The 23,115-nt window shown below is 35.6% G+C and overlaps 1 protein-coding gene across 1 annotated transcript in view; it reads right to left on the minus strand.

Moving 5' to 3' along the window:
• The window catches only part of Snx27 (sorting nexin 27), a 79,281-nt gene that overhangs the window by 22,438 nt on the left and 33,728 nt on the right, over positions 1–23,115 (minus strand). Inside the window, exons 3-7 of the mRNA XM_047565912.1 lie at positions 18,589–18,781; positions 16,438–16,502; positions 13,996–14,100; positions 10,040–10,118; positions 8,250–8,413 (exon numbers count right to left, since the gene is read on the minus strand). Coding sequence (XP_047421868.1) covers positions 8,250–8,413; positions 10,040–10,118; positions 13,996–14,100; positions 16,438–16,502; positions 18,589–18,781 — 606 coding nt within the window. The remainder of the gene's footprint in view (positions 1–8,249; positions 8,414–10,039; positions 10,119–13,995; positions 14,101–16,437; positions 16,503–18,588; positions 18,782–23,115) is intronic.

Consider the following 23,115-nt stretch of genomic DNA (forward strand, 5'->3'; position numbering starts at 1 on the left):
CTCAGCAACACATATAAATAAAATAAAGGTCCACTGACAACTAAAACAAATATTTTAAAAAATAAAAAATGAATAAAGTAAATAAAAACAGTAGTCTAATCCAGAGCTTCATTCCATAGAGGCAGCTACTTTTAAGCACCTAAAGCAGTTTTTTATGATAATCCTTCAATAATTCTAGATGTCAAGCTTACACTAATAATTTCTGACTTACCAATTTCAGACACTGTTGATTTACTGTTACAAACATTGAGCTTTAGCTCTCATATAACACCCAAATACTCCTACTTCCTCTTCCTTCAATCCTTCAATAAAAATTTAATCAATTCTCTACATTATTATAAGCATGTAAACAGTATTCACAACTAAGGCACTGCTGTACTATGCCTTCCTTTCTTGTATACTGTTTTTTTTTTTTTCCTGTTTCCTCTGAGGTTAACTGCTTCATGTTTTTATTTGTAATTTTCCACTTACAAACAATATCCAGTTCTTGTCAACCACTTTACAAACAATTACCAATTCTGTCACTATTTCTTACACAATACCAAATACCAAAACTTCTCTAGAGTTATTCAAATATTTCCTAAAAATTGCTGACAGTTATCTCCTGCTGTGGTATCCTCTCCTGTTCTCTTTGTCCTTGCAGGTTTATACGTCTTGTAAAATCCCATTACTATTCTTCTAGTAAACTTTAAGGCTGGGCACGGTGGTACACACCTGTAATCCCAGTGGCTCTGGAGGCTGAGTCAGGAGACTCTAGAATACAAAGCCTGCCTCAGCAATAGCAAGGCGCTAAGCAACTCAGAGAGGTGCTGTCTCTAAATAAAATACAAAATAGGACTGGGGATGTGGCTCAGTGGTTGAGTGCCTCTGAGTTCAATCCCTGGTACTCGCCCCCACCCCCCAAAAAAAAAAAAACTTTCAGGGAAGAACAGCTTAAGTGTGTGTATAATCTGCCAGGTTTATTCAGAATTTAAATATAAACTCCCATGAATTTCTTCCTTATTTAACTTAAGAAAAAGGTTCATTATCATCCTTATCTAATATTTAATGTCTCATCAATTTTAAGGTACACATTATTTCACTTTCTTTTTTTTTTTTTTTTTTTTTTTTTTTTTTTTTTTTTGCGGTACTGGGGAATCGAACTCAGGGCCTTGTGCTTGCAAGGCAAGCACTCTACCAGCTGAGCTATCTCCCCAGCCCCATTATTTCACTTTCTAACATCTGAAATTGGGACATATCTTACAATCAATGATGTGTCAGTGTCAGTTTAATTGGCAGCTTTTTTCTTTCCTAGCAATACATAAAATAATGGTGAATCTTATAATCTATAACACTTTAGAACTGAAGAGACACATTAGATATTCCTATCATCAAAATATAATACAAAAATAACTAAAACTAATTAAGGGAAAATGAGTATTACCTTCCAAAAGACACAATCAAAATATCATTTGAGCCCTGTACAATGTTAGTAGGAATATGTAATGATGCAATCACTACAGAAAATAGTATAGCAATTCCTCAAAAATTAAAAATAGAATTACTGCTGTGCACAGTGGCACACACCTGTAATCCCAGTGGCTTGGGAGGCTGAGGCAGAAGGATCATGAGTTCAAAGTCAGCCTCAGCAACTTAGCCAGGCCCTAAGCAACTCAGTGAGACTCTGTGTCTAAATAAAATACAAAATAGGGCTGGAGATGTGGTTCAGTGGTTTGAGTGCCCAGAGTTTAATCCCCAGTACCAAAAAAAAAAAAAAAAAAGTAGGATTACTACATAATTCAGTAATGCCACTTCTAGGTATATTTTAAAAAGGGATCCCAGGGATATCTGCACACCCATGTTCAACAGCAAGCATTACAACAACCAAGAGGTGAAAGTAAACTGAATGTCCATCCACAAATTAATGAAAAAATAATATTATAGTAAAATGAAAAACCATCATTCTACTTACACGATGTATCTAAGGTAGTCTAATTCATAGAAATAGAAGAATGGTAGTTATCAAGGGTAGTGGGGAGAGAGAAATGAGAAATTGTTATCTAATGGGCAAATAGTGTCACTTTTGCAAGATGAAAAAGTTCTGGAGATCTGTTGTACAATAATATTAATAAACTTAACACCACTGAACTACACACTTAAAAATGGTTAAGAGGAGCTGGGAATGTGGCTCAGTGATAGAACACTTGTCTAGCATATGCAAGGTCCTAGGTTTGATCTCTGAGTACTGTGAGCACACACACACACACACACACGCAAATAAATATATATTTACATATCCATATATTTACATATATTTAATAAAGTTAAATAAAATCAAATTGTATATTTTAAATATGTACAGCTTAATGTATATCAATTATACTTCAATAAAGCTGTAAAGTAATTTGAGGCAATAAAAAGAGTTCAAAAAAGCTGCTGGGTATGAGATAATGCTACAACAGCAATAGTTTTTTATATACACCTAAATATATTACTTTTTATCTTACAGGTTTATAATTCAAAAAAGCAATTTCACATGCTCTACCTCATCTAAATTCTAATACTCATTTAATAAAAACAACTGTGAAGTGCTACTATTCCTCTACAATATACCAGAAAACAGATTTCATCAAGGCTCTGCTACGGATTTACTATGTAAAGCTTGTACTTGAAATAAATATTCTGACTCCAAGCTAATGACTTTTTCACTCCAACAATGAAAAAATATTCCACTCATAAGAGCAATAAAAATGTAAAAATTTTGAGAATTAACTTAAGTCATATGTGAAACGAAACTATAGAACTTCATTTGAGGAAAAGAGGAGTTGAGTAAAATAGAAACCTTATGCATTTAGTTGGGAATAATGCATTTAATAAAAACTAATTCTTTTGTGAAACGATAAATTTAACAAAATTCCAATTGAAATAGTAACAGGGTATTTTATAAGGTGTTACAAAATGGATTAAAAATCATTTGGACACGTAAAATGGGCAAGACTATTGTGTGTTTTAAAAGAGAAAGGTGCTATATGTAGATGGATGTTGAACGTTCCCCAAAGGTTTGGTCCCCTGGGTGACACTATTAGGAGATGAAGAAACCTTTGGGAGGTGGGGCCTTAGGTCACTGAGGTCGTGCTTTCAAAGGGTACTTTAGGACCACAGTCTGTCCTTTTTTCTAAATGCTTCCTGGTTCATGACATAAGCAGTTTGCTCCATCATGCACTCCTGCCAGAGGCCCAAAGCAATCAGGATATCCAATCTTGGAATTGTAATCCAAAATAAATCTGCTCTTTAATCACCTCAGGTATTCTTTTATAGTAACATAAAGTTGACTAATACAGAGAGCTGAGCTTTGTGAAATATGAAAATGTATTATATAAATAAACAATAACCAAAATGGGGAGTTTTTGGTGCTGAGAGTGCTCCTGCAAACACAGTGGACATTCCTAAAACCCCTCCAGACTTTCTTTCAGAAGTACAGCAAGCACCAACCTCAAAAAGTGACTAAGGCTGGGCGCAGTGGCACATGCCTGTAATCCTCATGGCTTAGGATGCTGAGGCAAGAGAATCACAAGTTCAAAGCCAGTCTCAGTGACTTAATGAGGCCCTCAGCAACTTAGCAAGATAATCTCTCAAAATTAAAAAAAAATTATAAAAGGTCTAGGGATATGGTTCAGTGATTAAGTGCCCCTGGGTTCAATCCTTGGTACAAAAAAAAAAAAAAAAAAAAAAAAAAAAAAAAAGAAAGAAAAAAGAAAAAGAAAAAGTGATCTAGTACATAAAGGGCAAAGATCCAGGTATGGTTGCACATGACTCTAATCCCAGTGATTTCAAAGACTGAGGCAGAAGGATTGAAAGTTGGGAGTCCAGTCTGGGCAACTCAGCAAGAATCTATCCAAAATAAAAAAATATATATATAAAAGGCTGGGGATGTAGCTCAATGTCCCTGGGTTCAATGCACAGTACCAAAGAAAGAAAGAAAAAAAAAAAAAAAAAAAAGGCACAGATTCTTTGTATGCCCAAGGAAGCAGCATTTATGACAGGAAATAGAGGCACTATAGTGGGTACACTCTGCCAATTTCCCAGAAAAAGGCTACAACTCAAAGAAGGTTATGCTGAGGTTTTAGTATATTCAGCCCAAGAGCAGCCCTAAGAGAATTCTGCCTTTTAAGAGATATACACATTTTTTAAAAAATATTTTTAGTTGTAGATGAACACAATATCTTTATTTCATTTCTTTATTTTTATGTGGTGCTGAGGATCGAACCCAGGGCCTCACACATGCTAGGCAAGAGCTCAACAACTGAGCACAACTCCAGTCCCAAGATACACAAATTTTGAATGATGAAGAGATAAGAGAAAGGGTTAAATGATCCTGTTTTAAGTTTCATCTTTTGTTTTATTAGGGGTATGATATAATCTTGAGGTTATGGTCAGTTCACTTGGGAAAAAATGGGGGGATGTTGAGACAAAAATAGAAGCAGAAATCAACAGAAGATCCAAAATACAGACAATCTAAGCATGCAGTATCTTTTAATATTCCACTACTGAAGATAGTGGGTATTGAATATTCTACTATTGAAGATGAGACACTAGCTTTCTTCCTTCTTCATTTCTGCCACATACCCATACCTTTTTCATCTTTCTCATCCTCATAATAAAGTAAAATTATAAATCTGTTAGGTCAATAGTGTTTATATGATTACTGCTCTATAAATAATGAAATTTACAGCAAAGTCACATGAGATATTTTTATTTTTCATCCCTTTTAACATTTTGCTTTTCCTCAGCTAATTTTATCCTCTTTCATTTTTTTACTTAATTTTCTGTGTACTTATAATTAATTTGGAGCCAGGGTATATAGCTCAGTGGTAGAGTGCATGCCTAGCATGTGTGAAGTCCAGCACTGCAGCAGGGGCAGATTCTCATTTCTATATCATTTTGTGTGGCTTTTTTTTTTTTCCCTAGTCCTGGGGACTGAACCCAGGGCTTTGTAGAAGGCAATCACTCTGCCACTGTGCTACTACACCCCTGGTCATAGTAACTTTTTTTTTCCCCATAAGCTCATAAGATTTTTTTTGTCTCCATTCATCTTAAATTTCACAAACACATGCCTTGCTGTGGATTTATTTTCATTTATTACGTTGAGCCCTGTATGGAAAATCTGTGTCTTTTTTGATATGGTAAATTTTTTGAATTGTTACACTGATAATACCTAATCTTTTATTTTTTTTTTTTCTTTCCTTTTGGAACTCTCATTATTCTAATAAGGGACTTCTTCGTCTGTCCCATTGTTTCATTATCTTCTCACATTTTTAATATGTCTTCTTGCTCTATTTTCTAGAAAACTTTCTCCAATTTATCTTCTAGTCTTCCTATTGAGTTTTTTTTTTCCTATTGAGTTTTTCATGTGAGCTATTATAGTTTTAATTTCAAAAGGCTTTCTTTTGTTCTCAGAATAGTCTTTTTTTATATGTAGTATTCAATTATTTTGATTGTAATTTTTAAAAATTTCCTGAGAAAATTAAAAATATAATTTTTTTGATTTTGAAGTGTTCTTCTATTTTATTACTCATTTTTATTGCTTGCTTAGTTTATTTGATCTCTGTTGTTCATATGAGAGGCCTTTCGCTAACACAACTATCTGCTCGTAATTAGAAGATTAGAAGATTAGAAGACAACATAGCTTCAGGCAGGGTGGTGCATGCCTGTAATCTCAGCAGCTTGGGAGGCTGAGGCAGGAGGATCTAGAGTTCAAAGCCAGCCTCAGCAAAAGTGAGATGCTAAGCAACTCAGTGAGACCCTGACTCTACATAAAATACAAAATAGGGCTGGGGATGTGGCTCAGTTGTAGAGTACTCCTGAGTTTAATCCCCAGTACCAAAAAAAAAAAAATTAAATTAAAAATAGTATCTGTTATGTGGTTCTGCTGTAAATTTCATTATTAATAGAACAATAATATAAACACTGAATACTGACCTAACAGATATTATAATTTGACTCTATTATGGGGATGAAAGATGAAAAAGGGACAGGTACAGTGTGCCCACCTTGTAATCTCTGCAGCTTGGGAAGCTGAGGCAGGAGGATTATAGGCTCAAAACTAGCCTCAGCAAATTAGCAAGACTGTTTTCAAAATAAAAAAATTTTTTTTTTAAACGGGCTCAGTGGTTAAGCACCCCTGGGTTTAATCCCTGGTACCTTTAAAATATATATATATATATATATTTATATGTGTATATATATGAATACACACACACATACATATACACACACAGATGGATGAAAAGGGTATGGGTATGTGATGGGAATGGGGGAGGAAGAAACTCAGTGTCTCATCTTTGATGGTAGAAAAGGTATACTGCATGACCTGAAAAATAAAGTAGAAACAATATAATTCCTTGGTTTTTCTGTGTTGGAGCTGGTCATAAAGAAATTCTTGAGCCAGGTGCAGTAATACATTCCTACAATCCCATTATCTCACCAGCTTAGGATGGTGAAGCAAGAGGATTGCAAGTTCAAGGCCAACCTCAGCAACTTAGTGAGACACTGTCTCAAAATTTAAAAAATTCCCACTCCTTGGCCTATACCCAAAGGACTTAAAATCAGCATACTACAGAGATACAGCCACATCAATGTTCATTGCTGCTCAATTCACCATAGCCAGATTGTGGAACCAACCTAGATGCCCTTCAGTTGATGAATGGATAAAGAAACTGTGGCATATATATACAATGGAATATTACTCCGCCCATGAAGAATGATAAAATTATGGCATTTGCAGGCAAATGGATGAAATTGGAGAATATCATGCTAAGTGAGATAAGCCAATCTCAAAAAACTAAAGGACGAATGATCTCACTGATAAGCAGATGAGGACATATAATGGGGGGGTGGGAGGGGTTAGCGTTAGGGTTAGGGTTAGGTTTAGGGTTAGGGATAAGGAGGAAGGAAGGACTGTATAGAGGGAAAAAAGGGGTGGGAGGGGTGGGGGGAAGGGGAAAAAAAATAACAATGAATCAAACAACATTACCCTATGTAAATTTATGATTACACAAACGGTATGCCTTGACTCCATGTACAAATAGAGAAACAACATGTATCCCATTTGTTTACAATAAAAAAAATTTTTTTTAATTTAAAAATTCTCTAATAACAAGACCTCCATTTCAGACAGGGTCCTGACCCATGTCTATCAGAAAGGAATGCTGCACAGAGATGCCAAGAAGCATTTGAACAGACAAGCCTTGCTGGGTATTCCCTCTCAGTCTATTAGCATTAGATTATAGTATTTTTGTCCAATTGCATTTTGACATGGTTGTCTATACTTCAATCATGCCCATGCAATGAAGTCACCACAAAAGCCCAAAGGAGAGGGTTCTGGGAGCTTCTGGCTAATGAATACATGGAGATTTCATAGGGAGGTAAACAGAAACTTATCTACATGCCAGAAGTGGGGAACACTCCAACTCAGGAGGATGGAAGCACCTGCATTCCAGACCTTTCCAGACCTTGCCCTATATGACTCTCCATTTCATGCTTATTGGTAACCTTTAAAATTTCTTTTTAATAAGTCAGTAAACATTAAGTAAAGTGTTTCCCTGAGTTCTGTGAGCTGCTCTAGGTGGTCATGGGACCTCCCACCTGTAGCTGGTTGGTCAGAAGTTTCAGAGGCCAGGATTTGTAACTGGGTCTAAAGAGGGGGGCACACCTGGGGACTGAGGCCATGACCTGTGGGATCCTGATGTTATCTCCAGGTAGAAAGCCTTGGAACTGAATTAAATTTAACAATGTGCAGCTGGTATCCACTGCAGAATTATTTGCTTGCTAGTGAGGAGAAACTGATTGTGGTGTGAAAGCAGAGGAAAAATGAGAAGTTTGTTTTTCCCACACAGTATATATAATATTGATGAAAAAACTTTTTGAACAGGTACCTAACCATAATGTTCAATTTCTGTTGTTTAAAATAATATTTTAGGGCTGGGGAGAAAGCTCAGCTGGTAGAGTGCTTGTCTTGCAAGCACAAGGCCCTGAGTTCAATCCCCAGTACTGCAAAAAAAAAAAAAAAAAAAAAAAAAAAAAAGAGCTTAAAATAATATTTTACTTATAAAACTTATTACATCTTTTGTGAAATAGGATAGAACATTTTATAACTATAACTCAGACCAAGGAACAAAGTGGCTTACCCAAGGATTCAAAATAAATTGGCAAATTACCAACTATAACAGAGAAAAAGAAACCAGGCTTTTCAGGAAGATCAATTCACCCACCTGATGAAAGAAATAGGTAACAGCAAGGTCATTATCATTTAAGAGGATTTCTTCTTCTGTAGTAAAAAGCCACTTTCGAATGGTCAGGCAGGTTCCTGGCACAGCTGATGTATAATTCTGGACGTAGAGTTTATGAGGAAATTCATTAGGAGCCAGCTTACGTACTAAAGAAAAGACAAAACAAAGAAAGCTGATATATAAGGAATTTCCTTAGTATAAACTATGCCAGGTCAAGAATGGTATGTTATAGGGCTAGGGATATAGCTCAGTTGGTAGTGTGCTTGCCTAGCAAGCACAAGGCCCTGTGTTCGATCCCCAGCACTATAAAAAAAAAAAGATTGGTATGTTATAATTGACCAGAGCATCAGCTTAACCTCATCAAGGAGCTCTGCCATGGCAGCACAAAATAACCATTTACCTAGCTAAATATATCCCTGCTAACTATAACTATGGCCAATCAAGTCTCAAATTGACTGAAATTTATCACTTGAATGGAGGGTCCTTCAGTTAACATGATGACTCTGCAAACAGCATGAACTCCAAACTCAGTTAAAATACTTGATTCATTATCTGAACATCTTCAGAGAAAGCCTCTCCTCTTACCCAACTATGGGCAATTTACAATCTCTCCTGTGGCCATTCTCAATGAACTTTTTATTAAGAACTGAAAAGTTCTTCCCATCCCACCCCACCCCTGAAACTCTAAGGCTTTTATCACAGAAAAAAAGTGTTCTGAATAACATTACTTCTCCCTAACAGTGTACAGCAGGATAAAACACCACCACTTTTAATTTCTATATTGCCTTTCCCCAGTTTTATTCTCTTGATGTCTATTTGGCTTTAAAACATTATGAAAGACAGATTTAATATTTCTCATTTTATACAAAGTGAAACTCCAAGCTTAAAAAGGGATGAGATTAGAACCCAAGTATATTAGTACCCTAGTATCCTAGGTATTCTAGTATCCTTTGTAACATAATTTACATCTGCCTGGTTAGGCTGTTGAGAGTTGGGAAGAAAATAATAATAGGGACATGACGGCTTTGGAGGAATCAAAGTTGTTCTACTTGACCTGGGATGGCAAGGCTACCCAAGTCTACTACCCCTTCTCCTGGGATGAGGAAGGTCTGATCAATCAATATTATTGATGACATTTTCTAGTCTTAACCCTGTGTTTGTAGGATGTGGAAGAGACCCATGAACTGTACGAAATCCATGTCCTTCAGAGCAAGCACTCAGACACCCTCCCCTGTGTAGTCTCAATGCAACCCAGGTAACCACCATACCTAACTTTTATAAAATAAAAAATTCCTGTCATCATGCAACATAATTTTCTAGGAAGAGGAAATTTATTCACACAGAAATTTAAACATAAGCATTAAAACAAAGGCTTTTAAGAAATATTATCTCTAACTTCTGAAAACAAAAAACTATTCTTAAAAGTCTTGACAAAAAGCATAAATTATATTGAAACCACATGTGGCCAAATAGAACTTCCCCTTTTTAAGGCTGTTTCATTACAATATATGAATTTTGAACCTCTGATTTAGAAGAACTTCATGAAAGTACCTAATTCAGTGCTGTGTGAAAACCTTCATGTACTGACAAAAGAGGAAGAAAGATCAACAGCAATCATGCATCTTTATTACCAGGCCTAACAGAATTGGCCTGGTCAGTTTATTGGAGATAGTCCAGATGAGTGGCATCTTGCTTTGTTTTCAAACTATTTTCTATTCAACAGTATTAGAATAAAACACACAAATAAAACAATATTAGCCACTAGCACTTACCAAAGGAATGATTGATCACTTCAAATAAGGCAAAGTAATTCACTGTCGTACTGTCCATGCCAACCTTTGCTGCAATAGCCTAAAGTTTAAGCAGGAGAGAATGAATGGTTTCAGGAAAACTAAATCAGACAATGCTACAGGGAAAGGCAGGTATATGCACACACATGGAGAGAGGAAAGGGGAGAGGTCTGGTTATTTTGGTTTCATAAAAACTACCATGGTTCACAGCTATCCTTTTGTTTTGTACTGGGGATTGAACCCAGGAGCACTTTACCATGAGCTATATCCCCAGCATTTTTTTTTTTCTAAGTAGCCGAGTCTCACTAAATTACGGAGGCTGATTTCAAACTTGTGATCCTCCTGCCTCAGCCTCCTGAGTTGCTGGGAGTGTAATACACACCTGTGCCACCATGCCCAGCCAGAGCTATCCTTTGCAAGCATACATGCACATATGCATACAAATATATCAAGAAAAGGAAAATAATTTCTTTATATAACCTAGCTGTGATCTGAGTTTCTCCTTTCCAATACAAGCTAGTAACAGTTCTTTTTAATATTAGTTTTCCTCTTTGAAATTTCACACAAAGATCTTTTTCAATACCTTATAAGAAATGTACTTGGTAAATACACGAAAATAGAAAATGTTGGACAAGAGGCATTTTAAACAAGGATCAGTTCTTCTCTCTAGGAACTAAATAAGGTCTTAACGTGACAGAAAAAAAAAAAACTGAAGGCTCCATGTGCAATTTTCAGAATGAAAATTGAAATTACATACAAACAACAAAGCAAAAAACAAACAGTAGTAACAAAATCCCTTTTCAGTATCAATCCCAATATAAATAATGTATTAACTGAATAAAACTTTTGACTATGAGTACCCTGGTAAAGCAAACATATATCCCTTCTTCTCCTGTTTCTCACATATCAAGCCTAAGTTCATCACCGATATGATAAAAGAACTATGAATTAAAAGTGCTGTAAATTACCATTTTGTACTGAACTGACAAGAAACTGAAATGCACTCAAGGTTTAGAAAATGATTTCTAGCTAGAAGTCTTAGTAACAGCACAAGAGGAAAAGTGCGGGAAAAAAATCTAGGCCTAAAAAAACACTTAGAAAAGCAAAGACACAAAACAAAAAACATTAACAATCCATTCTATAGAAACAAGCATTTTTCTTGCCATTACTCCACTGTTGTATAATTTTCAAAAATGCCTGGTTTTTTTTAATATTTTCAGATATTCTACATATGTTCTTTGCCATGATATACAGTATATGAATACATGTATGAGAGAAAGATTTTTTTGTTTGCTACAAAGAAGAAGTAAGCACGGATATCCAAATACCTGCTTATCTCCCTGAAAACTGTGATTGAATTAGGATTAAAGGCAAACAAAAAGGACTAGAAGTAAGGATTATACCCAGCACATGATCTTTAAATACCATTTCTCACTAAAAAGAACCAAGATTCCTTAGGGAAATGACTTTTCATAGATGTAGGGTAAGAAATGTACAAAAATGAGCATAGGACATCTTGTTATACAAAAAAGGAAGGATGCCATCATAAATTAATGGATTGCATCCAGAGTATACGGTTGCAGACATGAAGGAATTTCAAGGTCAAAAATGGAATCATCTGACAGGCATGGTGGCATAACCCTGTAATCCCAGCAGCTTAGGAGGCTGAGGCAGAGTTCAAAGTCAGCCTCAACAACTTAGCGAGACCCTGTCTCCATACAAAAAAGGGCTGGGGTTGTGACTCAGTGGTTAAGCACCCCTAGGTTCAACCCTGGTACCAAAAAAAGTAATCATTTGAGCCTCAAAGAAATAATATATGATTAAATCACATCTGATTTACAAAACCTATAAGATATTAAAAAATAAAATGTAATGTGAGTGCTAATTCACAATAAGGGGGGGCTAGGAAAGAATAGAGTTATTCTGAATTAGGTAGAGGGGAGTGAAGGGAGGTGAGGGGTCTGGGAGTAGGAAGGAGAGTAGAGTGAATCAGACATTATTACCCTATGTATATATATGACTGGTAGAATTCTACATCATGTACAACCAGAAGAATGAGAAATTATACTCCATCTATGTATGATGAATCAAAGTGCATTCTATTGTCATGTATTAGACATAATTTTAAATTAGAATAAATTTAAAAATAATAATAATAAAAACAAATAAATAAATAAATAAATAAATGTAACAATATCTCATTGGACATCATTGGAATCAACTAGGGCCCCAATTCTTTACACTGAAAATTGGCAATAAAAGGAAAGAATTAAATATTTATCCTCTCCCACAAACTGCATTTTAGGATAAGTAAACAACCTTAGTTGATAATAAAAAATTATATACAAAAGAACTTTAGCTATTAAAGTATAAAGAAATGAGATAATTAGAAAACCAGAACTATGCAACCTTTATGAAATCACTGGTTAAGGTAATAGTTCTGGATACACTCATTTGATAAAAGATCAATGGGCAACTTTACAATGGAAAAATCAGGTTATTACCACTAAACCTACTGATTTTTCTTGTTACCACTAAAAGGGGAATAACCATGTATTGTGTACTGCCTGTTGTGAAGCAATACGATATACATAACACCAATTATGGTATTTGTACCAAAAAAGCAGAGCCTGAAACTAATTAAGCCACTAGAAGAAAACTCATTTATAAAAAATATAGGTAGTGGGCTGGGGATGAAGCTCAGTGATAGAGCACTTGCCTACCACATATGAGGCACTGGGTTTGATCCCCAGCACCACATACAAAAAAAAAAAAGAAAAGAAAGAAACAAAATAAAGGCACTGTGTTAAGAAAAAGACATATGGGCAGAAAGAAGGACATATTAAATGGCACTACAAGGAAACAACAGAGAAATTCAGAATGTGGGACGTTCCACAGTACACTGACCCAATTTCTGCAACAAAACAATGGTGTGGAAAAAGTTGAGGTGGGCAAGAGGGACTGCTCTATATTTAAAAAAAATAAATATATATATATGTGTGTGTGTGTGTGTGTGTGTGTGTGTGTGTGTGTGAAATGTGATGTAAGAACTTTGTTTAGATCCAGATTTTTAACAAACCAACTATAAAAATTCACTTTCAGATAAACAGAAAAATCTGACTATGGAAAGAAAATGGTGCTAATTTTTTAGGTTTGATAATGTTATTGTGCTTATGGAAGAAGAATGTTCATATTTTTTAGATGTATACTGAAGCACACATAGGTAATAACATAGGTTTTGCTTGAAACCCTTAAATGTAAAGGAAAAAAGGACAGACGGTACAAATGTGGCAAAATCTTGATAAAATTATTAAATATAAGTGGTGAGGACTGGGAATGTAGTTCAGTGGTTGAGTACTTGCTTAGTACACACAAGGCCTTGTGTTCAAACCATAGGACTAGAAGAAAAGAAAGAGAGAGGGGAGGGATGGAGGGAGGAAGGAAGAAAGACTGGTTTTAAAAAAGAGTATATGGATGCCAAGTATAGTGGCACATGCCTATAATCCCACAGACAGGGGAAGCTGAGGCAGAAAGATCACAAGTCCAAGGCCAGCTTCAGTAACTTAGCAAGACCTTGTCTCCAAACTTCAAAAACAATTCTTAAAAAGAAGGGGATGTAACACAGTGATAAAGCACTCTTGGGTTCAATTCCCAGCACCTAAATAAATAAATAAATAAATAAATAAATAAATAAAATGGTATATGGAGATTTGTTTACAATTCTGTTTTCATGTAACTAAAAAGAATAGTACAATCAACAAAAGGAAGGGCATTAGCTCCTATACCTTGGGATATTTACTGTACTATCCTTTCAAGGAGGGCAAAGTTCTTTCATATTAATAACAATAATTTAATAAACTTTATATTAATTCATTTAATCTATGTTTCTTAGTTTCACACTATCCAATGTCAAATCGATGTGTTCAAGTTTAACTTACCTGATATACTTGGTCTGTAGTACTGTTCTTTTTAACTCTGACTGTAACTGTTGTTCCATCTGGTAATGCTACTCTCAGCTCTACATCAGACACACCATTATAGTTCTGGGGAAAAAGACACAGAGAAAGAATTTATGACCCAGTATATCCTAATTCTCCATGTAACATGCTAGCTAAACAATAATCTAAACATGTGACAGAGAGGAAGTGAGTTCCAATAAAAAGGGGAAAACAACATCTTAAAAGTCAATATACAAGTCATAAAGCTGACTTCAGGCTGCAGCAGAAGTTAACCTTTAAGATGAAAAGGGAAAAAAGGAAGCATATTGAAGCTAATGTGTTCACATTTCAAAACAGAAAACCATGTGAAGCAGTCTAGGTCAAACACTGATGAGATTTTTGGTTCACTCACATCACCCATTCAGAATTCACAAATGAGAAAGAAAACAACCGAAAGCAGTTAATTTCAGCAAATATTCTCTGGTTTTAAGGGTTAGGCATATAGACTGGCTCAAGGGGTATCCTAAGTTCCATTCTGAACTCTGAAATAATCAGGACATTTTGTAAAGGAAAAATGGACTTGGTTTTGAACTAGTCTAATGCCTAATTTTCTTCTAGCAAAGAGTAAACAATTTTTATTCTCTTTAATTCAACAGAAATACTTAGGGTGGGTGTGCACAGCTCAGTGGTAGAGTGCTTGCCTAGTATGTGTGAAGCCCTGGGTTTGATCCCCAGCACCAAAAAACAAACAAACAAAAAAATCACCTTTTAACTGCTTTTGATGACTAATCCATTTCTCTTAACAAATTTTTGTCTTGTAATTTTTATTAGAGAGAAATAACTATTTAGCAATAAGTCCATCTTCATTCATCACTTTTTAAAAAATTATTATTCATTGCCTAAAACCATCCTAAGCATTACATCAGTCTCCCCTTACTCCCACTGGATTACAGAAGGATAGTTCTAAATCCTATAATGCCTTTTTCTTCTTCATTAATCACTTATCGCACATTGTGGTCACACCTTTTGCAGTATGAGGTGCTACTGCAAAACTAGCATGAATTTTCTTTTTCTTCCTTTCTTTTTTTTTTTTCCTGGTACCAGGGATTGAATCCAGGGGTGCTTAACCACTGAGCTACATCCCCAGCCCTTTTCATTTTTTATTTTGAGACAAGGTCTCCCTAAGTTGCTAGGCTGGCCTAGAACTTGTGATCCTCCTGCCTCCGCCTCCCAAGTTGCTGGGATTATAAGCATGCACCACCATGCCCATGAGCATAAACTTCTTTTTCTTTCTTCATAATTTCACAGATAGAAGATTCATTCTTACCATAGATCTTAGCAACCTTAACACATGATTTTTTTTAAAGGATTTTCTTATTGTGAAGAACTTTTACCTTTTGTTTTTTTGTTTTTTTATGGTGCTGGGGTTTGAACCCAGGGCCTTGTGCATACAAGGTAAGCACTCTACCAACTGAGCTATATCCCCAGCCCGAACTTTTACCTTTTGAACTTAAAGGAAGCACTCTGACTCCTTTTGGATATATCTGAATTGCCAGCATCACTACTCTTGTGCTTTGATGACTTTATTAAGTAAAATAAGAATTACTTGAATATAAGCATTGTGATATCAGGGTACTCAATCTGATAACTGACCCAGCTACTAAGTGGCTAACAGGCAGGTGGCATATAACAGAGTGCATATGCTAGACAAAGGATGATTCAGATCCCGGTGGCACAGGCTTCATCATGCTACTCAGAATGGCACACAATTTAAAACATATGAAATGTTTGTTTCTGGAATTTTATATTTAATATTTTCAGACCATGGGTGACCACAGGTAACTGAAACTATAAAAAGCGAAACCATGGATAAGGGGGGACCATTGTATTTAATTATAAGCCCTTGTCTGGAAGAAACTTATAATCTAGTTAGGAAAACAAGGCACATACATATAAAATAACTAGTGAATAATACATTGGTATTACATGTTCATTCTTCTATTCAATTAATATTTATTAAGCACCTACAACATGCTTGATGCTGTGGTAAGGCACTGTAATATAAAGATGATCAAGATGTAGCTCTTACCTACAGGTAGCTCACACTCTTGTAAGCTAAAAATATAAAGTGACAAACTGATTATATGTATAAAAATTAGAGACTGAGACTGCAATAAAGTAATAACTGAGTGGTACTAACTGCAGAAATTCTTGATGAAAGGAAAAATTGAAAACCTGAGTCATTAGGGAAGGCTTCAAAGAGAAAGTGGACCTGAAATGAGGTCTTAAAGGATAAATAAGCAGGATATGTATGAAAAGGAGGTAAAAGAAACACAGTCATTTGGAGTTTATTGCAATTCAATCCATAATTGATATCTTTAATTTATTTTCCCCCATAAGGCATTAAGAGGAAAATGATTATTAAAGGGGGTATGCACCTACCTCATCTGATTCTGACAGGAATTCCTGCATGATATCACTCTCACCAATGACTCGTATTGAACACACTGGGAAAACAAAGAATCTAGCTTAAGGCCTCAAAATCAAGAACATAAAATCAAGAACATAGCAAGGTTTAAATTCAAATCATTAGTAACAAGGAATGAGAAAGCAGCATGTACCACTGGTGTATGAGATTTTTAAGGCATAACATACATTCATCTAATTATGATCTAAAACAGGAATAATAGAAAATACAAAGATATAGGCTGCTAAAAATATTAAACCTATCCAGGAAAAAAAAATGAAAGTACAGTAAATCTACTGTGCATTCTTGTGTGACCTATTAATATCCTAAAACAATAGAACATGAGGGAAGAGAGACAGTGGAAGAGAAAGGTCAATTAGGAATAAACCAAATATAAAACTAAAACACAAAAGGAAAACTATCTATTTGGCCTAGGAACAGGTCAGAGAAACTTTTAACTGAGTATTAAGCTGAGTATATCATTTTACTTCACTGACTAGCTTCAAAACAATAATCAAAAAGGGGGGGCAGAGAGCAAGGGAGGGAAGGAATAAAGAAGGGTGGGAGAGCAAAGGAGGGAAGGAGGATAGAAAGCAGGCATATAGATAACTAATCGTCTAAGTCTATGAAAGTTAATTTCCTGACACTCTCATGAGGATGGTAAATTACACTGATGATTTTACTTCATTTGATTAAAAAAAAAATGCACCCTTTCTCATTTCCCTAGGGCTGTGTTACAGAGGCCAGTTCATGTAAGGAAAAGCTAAAAACAGATGAGGAAGTTCCATTACCTTCTGTTGGGGAAATTATTTTTCTTCAGGGATAAGGCTCCCTACCAAAGTTTTAAAAAAATTCAACTAGGTCAATTAGTTCTTACACAAGGACATAAGGATACAGAATTACTAACCATCACATAAGGCCATTATTCTATTCAACTAATATTTTAAAGCAAGACATATTGCACAGCTACAAAGTAATATAACTCTATAATGTAGCAATGTCTCTTCTCTGAGCCACAAGTTGAACTATCTCATTGAGGAGATCTGTGTCATTGCTCTGCCTTTCTAGAGAAACAAATGTTTCGGCATTCATATCCATAGACTCCTAATGTATCATTTGGAAGTTCTGAAATAAAAAGTTTCAATAGTTCTGCCTACTTAGAAGGGGACTTTATGTGGAACCAACCTAGATGTCCTTCAATTGATGAATGGATAAAGAAACTGGTATATATATATACAATGGAATATTACTCAGCCATAAAGAATGATAAAATTATGGCATTTGCAGGCAAATGGAAGAAATTGGAGAATATCATGCTAAGTGAGATAAGTCAATCTCAAAAAACCAAAGGATGAATGATATCGCTAATAAGTGGATGATGACACATAATGGGGGGTGGGAGGGGTTAGTGTTAGGGTTAGAGTTAGGGTTAGGGAGGGGGGCAAGAATGGAGGAAGGAAGGACTGTATAGAGGGAAAAGAGGGGTGGGAGGGGTGGGAGGGGTGGGGGGATGGGAAAAAAATAACAGAATGAATCAAACAACATTACCCTATGTAAATTTATGATTACACAAATGGTATGCCTTTATGCCATGTACAAACAGAGAAACAACATGTATCCCATTTGTTTACAATAAAAAAAAAAAAAGAAGGGGACTTTAGATTACCTACAACTCAGCAAATGTACCCATGAATACTTGTAAAAGGAATAAAGAATTTTCACGTAGGTTATGCTAGTGAAACAAGAATCATTTCAATGAAAATATCTTAAATAAATACTGCTCACTTAGTTCCCAAATTAATTCAGTATACTAATACATCCATCTTTATGTGTTTGCTGGCAAATAATATAATCCTATAAAGATCCATTAAGGATCATCAAATGCTTCAAAAACAAATTATTTGTTTTTCTGTTGTTAAGTGCTCAATGATCCACTAAAACAAGCTACTAATTACTGTGCTGAACATTTCAGTTTTCAAAGCTCAGATCATTCAACTCTTACATAGTTTGAAACTTGACTTACTTTCACTATTGAGTTTCAGGAAACAGCTATGCAGTTTAAGAGTTGCACTATCTATATTAGAATCTATGTCTATTCAGTATGGTAGTTTAATAGGTTAGCTTACCTTTTTCTAGATATTCTTCCAAACCCCGACGTCGAGCATCTAACTGCTGTTCTGATAATGAGAATGGCCACTTTCCTGGAAGTCGAGGAAATGTAAAGTTGGCAAACTCTCTCTTCAGGTTCTGGTGTAGGATGGCAAACTCCCGGTACCGCTTAGAACACAGTTGCCTCCCTGCCATGTAAACATTGTATACCTGATGAAGGAGAAGAACCAATAAAAGTCTGCTTACTACAAATTAAATCACAGAATCATATAACATCAGGTTCTGATGGATATTGGTTAGGTGTATTTCTATGCACTTAACAGAGACTATGTTAAAGATCATTTTAAAACAAGACTTTTAATAAACATGCCAAAAGCTGTATGCACAAGAGGGCTACTCTCTTCAAAGGGAGCATGATCTTATTTTTGCAGATAAAATTACCTCCATTATACTCTTAATATTTTCAAAGGCAATTATCAATTTTTAAGCATAGACTGCATTTTCAGAAAGCTAGAAGTGTTTCAAAGTCATATAGTCTCTGCTCCCTCAATCCCATCTTCCTGCTTCCCTGATCCCCAAAAGCTATCATATCAACCATGTTCATCAATCCCTTCCTTTTTTCTTTTTAGAATATTTTTTAGTTGTAGATGGATACAATACCTTTATTTATTTATTATTTTTACGTGGTGCTGAGGATCAAACCCAGGGTCTCACATGTGCTAGGTAAGCGCTCTACCACAGAGCTACAAACCCAGCCCCCTTCCTTTTTTCTTTTCCTTCCCTCTTGCCCCACTCCCTATTTATTTATTTTTTCCTTAAGGCAGGGTCTCACTATGTTCCCAGGTTCTGGGCTCAAGTGATCCTCCTGCCTCAGCCACCTGAGTAGCTGAGACCACAGGCATAGCCCACCATGACTGGCTACTTTTCTTTTTATGGTAGTGAAACAAGAATCATTTGTTTTTGCATTTATATATAATTCTTAAATTTTTTCTTTTAACTGTTATTTTAATTCTATAAAAACAGAGTACCATGTTGAGAGTGTGTTTGGAGATTCTAGCAGGGGAGCACAGTTACTGATGCAATCTTGACCAAAGAACAACCCTCCTCTATCAGGGAAGGTCATCCTCTTCGACTTGAGTGTGCAGCTTCAGGAGAAACAGATATAGAGTGGTAAGGGGAAAAGGGGACAGTCATTTAGTCAGCCAGCTCAGTCAAATCAATCCTGGCAATCAGTTAGACAGTCAGATTGCCCTTACAACCCAGAGTACCACAATGAATGAGATTCTTGGGGATTTACTCTTATCACTTAAACATTAGTCTCATCCACAATGTAAATATCTTTGTCAATTATTCTGTTGTACATGGTATTTTGTTTTATATATATATATAAAACAAATATATATATTAAAAAGAAAGAACTATGATATATATATATATGCATATATATGATATATATATATGTATATGATATATATATGATATATATGATATATATATATCATAGTTCTTTCTTTTTAATCAGTTTTCTCACTGATGACAGCTGGGTTGTTTCTGAGTCTCAGCTATTCATTGTGAATAATGCTGCCATAAGCATTTGTACACATGCTTCCTGCTGTACATACAGAAGAGACTTTTCTAAGTATACTACCTGAAAGTTGAACTGCAGGCTTAAAAAATATGTGCATATTCCACCTCAGGATATTAATGCCAAACTGTAAGCTAGAGTGGTTGTACAAATTTATACCCCATTCAGTAGTGCATAAAAAGATCCTTTCAATTTTTGCTAATGGAATGGATGTGAAAAGTTATTTTTGTGGTCCTCATTTACATTTCCCTAGTTATTAATGATGCTTAACACCTCTTCCTGTATTTATTAGCCACGTGAGTATTCTTTTTTGTAAAATACCAATTCATGTGTTTTACCTACTACCATACTGGATGTTTGTGCTTTTTCATGCATTTGTAGAGTTTTTGTTTTGTGTTTTGTTCTGTTCTGTTCTGTTCTGTTCTGTTCTGTTCTGTTTTGTTTTGTTTTGTTTTGTTTTGTTTTGTTTTGAAACAGGGTCTTTCTATGTTGCCCTGGATGCTCCCAAACTCCTGGGTCCGAGCAATCCTTCTGCTACTATTGGCACACATCACACGTCCAACTCTATATTCTTGATGTAATCTTCTTTACTTGTGTGTATTGTGAATATCTTCTCCCACTTGTCACTGGCACTCTCATTTTATTTAAAGGAATTTTGACTTTTAAAGATCTTTTAACTTTAAAAAAGTCTAATTTATCAATCTTTTTTTTATAAATAATTGTCTTAAAAATATTTTTTCTATCACTAAGATCTAAAAGCTACTCACCAATATTTTCTACTAAGAGCTTTTAATTTTTTATTTTCTCATTTAAGTCCTTAATCCATTTGGAATTGATTTTCCTATAAAATATGAAGTAGAGTTTCATTATTTCTTTTAAAGTCAAGAATATTTAAAATCAGTTTCTAATTGAATTATTCCTCATTTAAAATATTCTGCTATTACAATAAAACCTAATCTGGAAACTTCCACGTGGTCTGTAAATAACCTCTCACCATAAACAACTAGAAAATTGGACACAAAATAGGAAAAAACTATTTTTCAGACACTGGACGACTGGCATCTAAGAACTGTGGTCCCTGAGAAAACGGAAACAAGAAGAGGCCTACTATATATAACTTTAGCTTTCTGGCTAGAGGTAACTTCTAAAGCATGTCTCAAAGAGGGACATCCAAACTGAATCTGGCAATTTCACTGGGTTTAACAGACAGACTGGAATTCAAGGAGGCCAAAGTAGCTAGAATTTGCAAGACTGAGCATACAAGAGAGAACTAAAGAGAGACAGAACTCAAAAAATCCCCACTGGGTCCCCTTGAATTTTGACTGAATTAACAATCTAAGGAAAGAACTATCATGGGGTAAGGGGCTGTAAATGAATGATTCCCAGGGTTCAAACAGGATTCAGCTTTCCTCCAACCAGAATAAAAACACCTCCCTCCCTAAATCAACATGGAATTCAGAAGGGGAACTCAAATAGGTCATGTTTTAGGATCTAGCTAAATTAATTCTGGAGTAAAAACTACTCTAAACCACCCTAAAAGCTTAAAAACAAACATTGAAAGGACTAAAGTAATCTGTAAGTAACTTAACTGCATTTCAGGAGAAAAAAGTCAAATTCTTCAAAGGAATATATAAAATCTAGTATCTAATAACAATAAGGACACAATGTGTGACAGCCAACAAAAATTACCAGACGTATAAAGAAAGAAAATTTGACCCATAACCAGGAAAAAGCAATCAGTAGAAACAGACTCAGAAATGAAAGAAACAAAAAAATTAGTAGGGTTGGAGTTGTAACTCAAGGGTAGGTCATGTGCTTAACATTTATGAGGCTCTGAGTTCAGTCCTCAGAACACCACACCTCACCAAAAAAAAAAAAAAAAAAAAAAGAGCTGATAGATGAGCTGAAAGAAAAGCACTTCCACCACAGGCACAAGAACATATTCCATTTATTTGCAAATCTTTTCTGTGGGCTTCTACTTTGCTCACAAGAAAGACTAAAGACAAAGCATGAGACTAGAAATAGTCTCACTTGGTAGACCAAGCATACTAGAGGTGATGAGTAGTAGCTATAGGACAGACACAGTGCACACCCACTCCCCCAGACCCTTCTCTTCTACTAAGCAAAATACTCAAGCCACTGGGAAAAGGACACCAAACCCTCTCATCCAGAGGGCACAGGCAAAGACTGACTGCTTCTGCAGAAGGAATAAAAGCAAAATACTCTGTACTCCTAGGGAGAGATAGGGAATCACTATTAGGTTCTGGTTCCTATACTGATAAGAAGAGGTCAGCTACAGCTGGGGACATAGTAGCAACTCTTCCCCAAGAGTAACTGTACATACAAAGTTGTGATAGTTTAGCTACAGTAAGGAGAAAGGGCAGAAGAACTAAGAAACTGAGACACAGACTCTACCTGAGACTGGGCCAGATAACATCTACCTCTACCAAGAATCTAGACAAAAATCAAAACCAAGAACATTCTACCAGTGGGACAAGAATGTGGAGAGATGCCAGACATGGTGGTGCACACATGTGATCCCAGCAGCTCAGGAGGCTGAGGCAGGAGGATCATGAGTTCAAGGCCAGCTTCGGCAATTTAGCAAGGTACTGTTTCCAAATAAAATACAAAATAGGGCTGGGGATATGGCTCAGTGGTTGAGTGCCCCTGCGTTCAATCCCTGGTATCAAAAAAAAAAGAATTTGGAGAGATAATTTGTGTGTGATACAGGCAATGCAGGGGTAGCTCAAAGTTTAGGGAAGGGTAGGTTCAGAACACAGAGAAAAACCCTCTAGAACCACCTCATCAACTCTAAATACCAAGTAACAGCAGCCTACAAGAGGAACTTGAAGGCAACAATAGCTATAACAAAATCCAAACTCAGTTCAATTAATTGACTCAATTCCCTAACGGAAAAGACTTGCCCTTTTCCAGACTCAAATACTATTTATTTCGTTCT

Source organism: Sciurus carolinensis, chromosome 1, assembly GCF_902686445.1.
Source record: "Sciurus carolinensis chromosome 1, mSciCar1.2, whole genome shotgun sequence".
NCBI classification, from domain to species: Eukaryota; Metazoa; Chordata; class Mammalia; order Rodentia; family Sciuridae; genus Sciurus; species Sciurus carolinensis.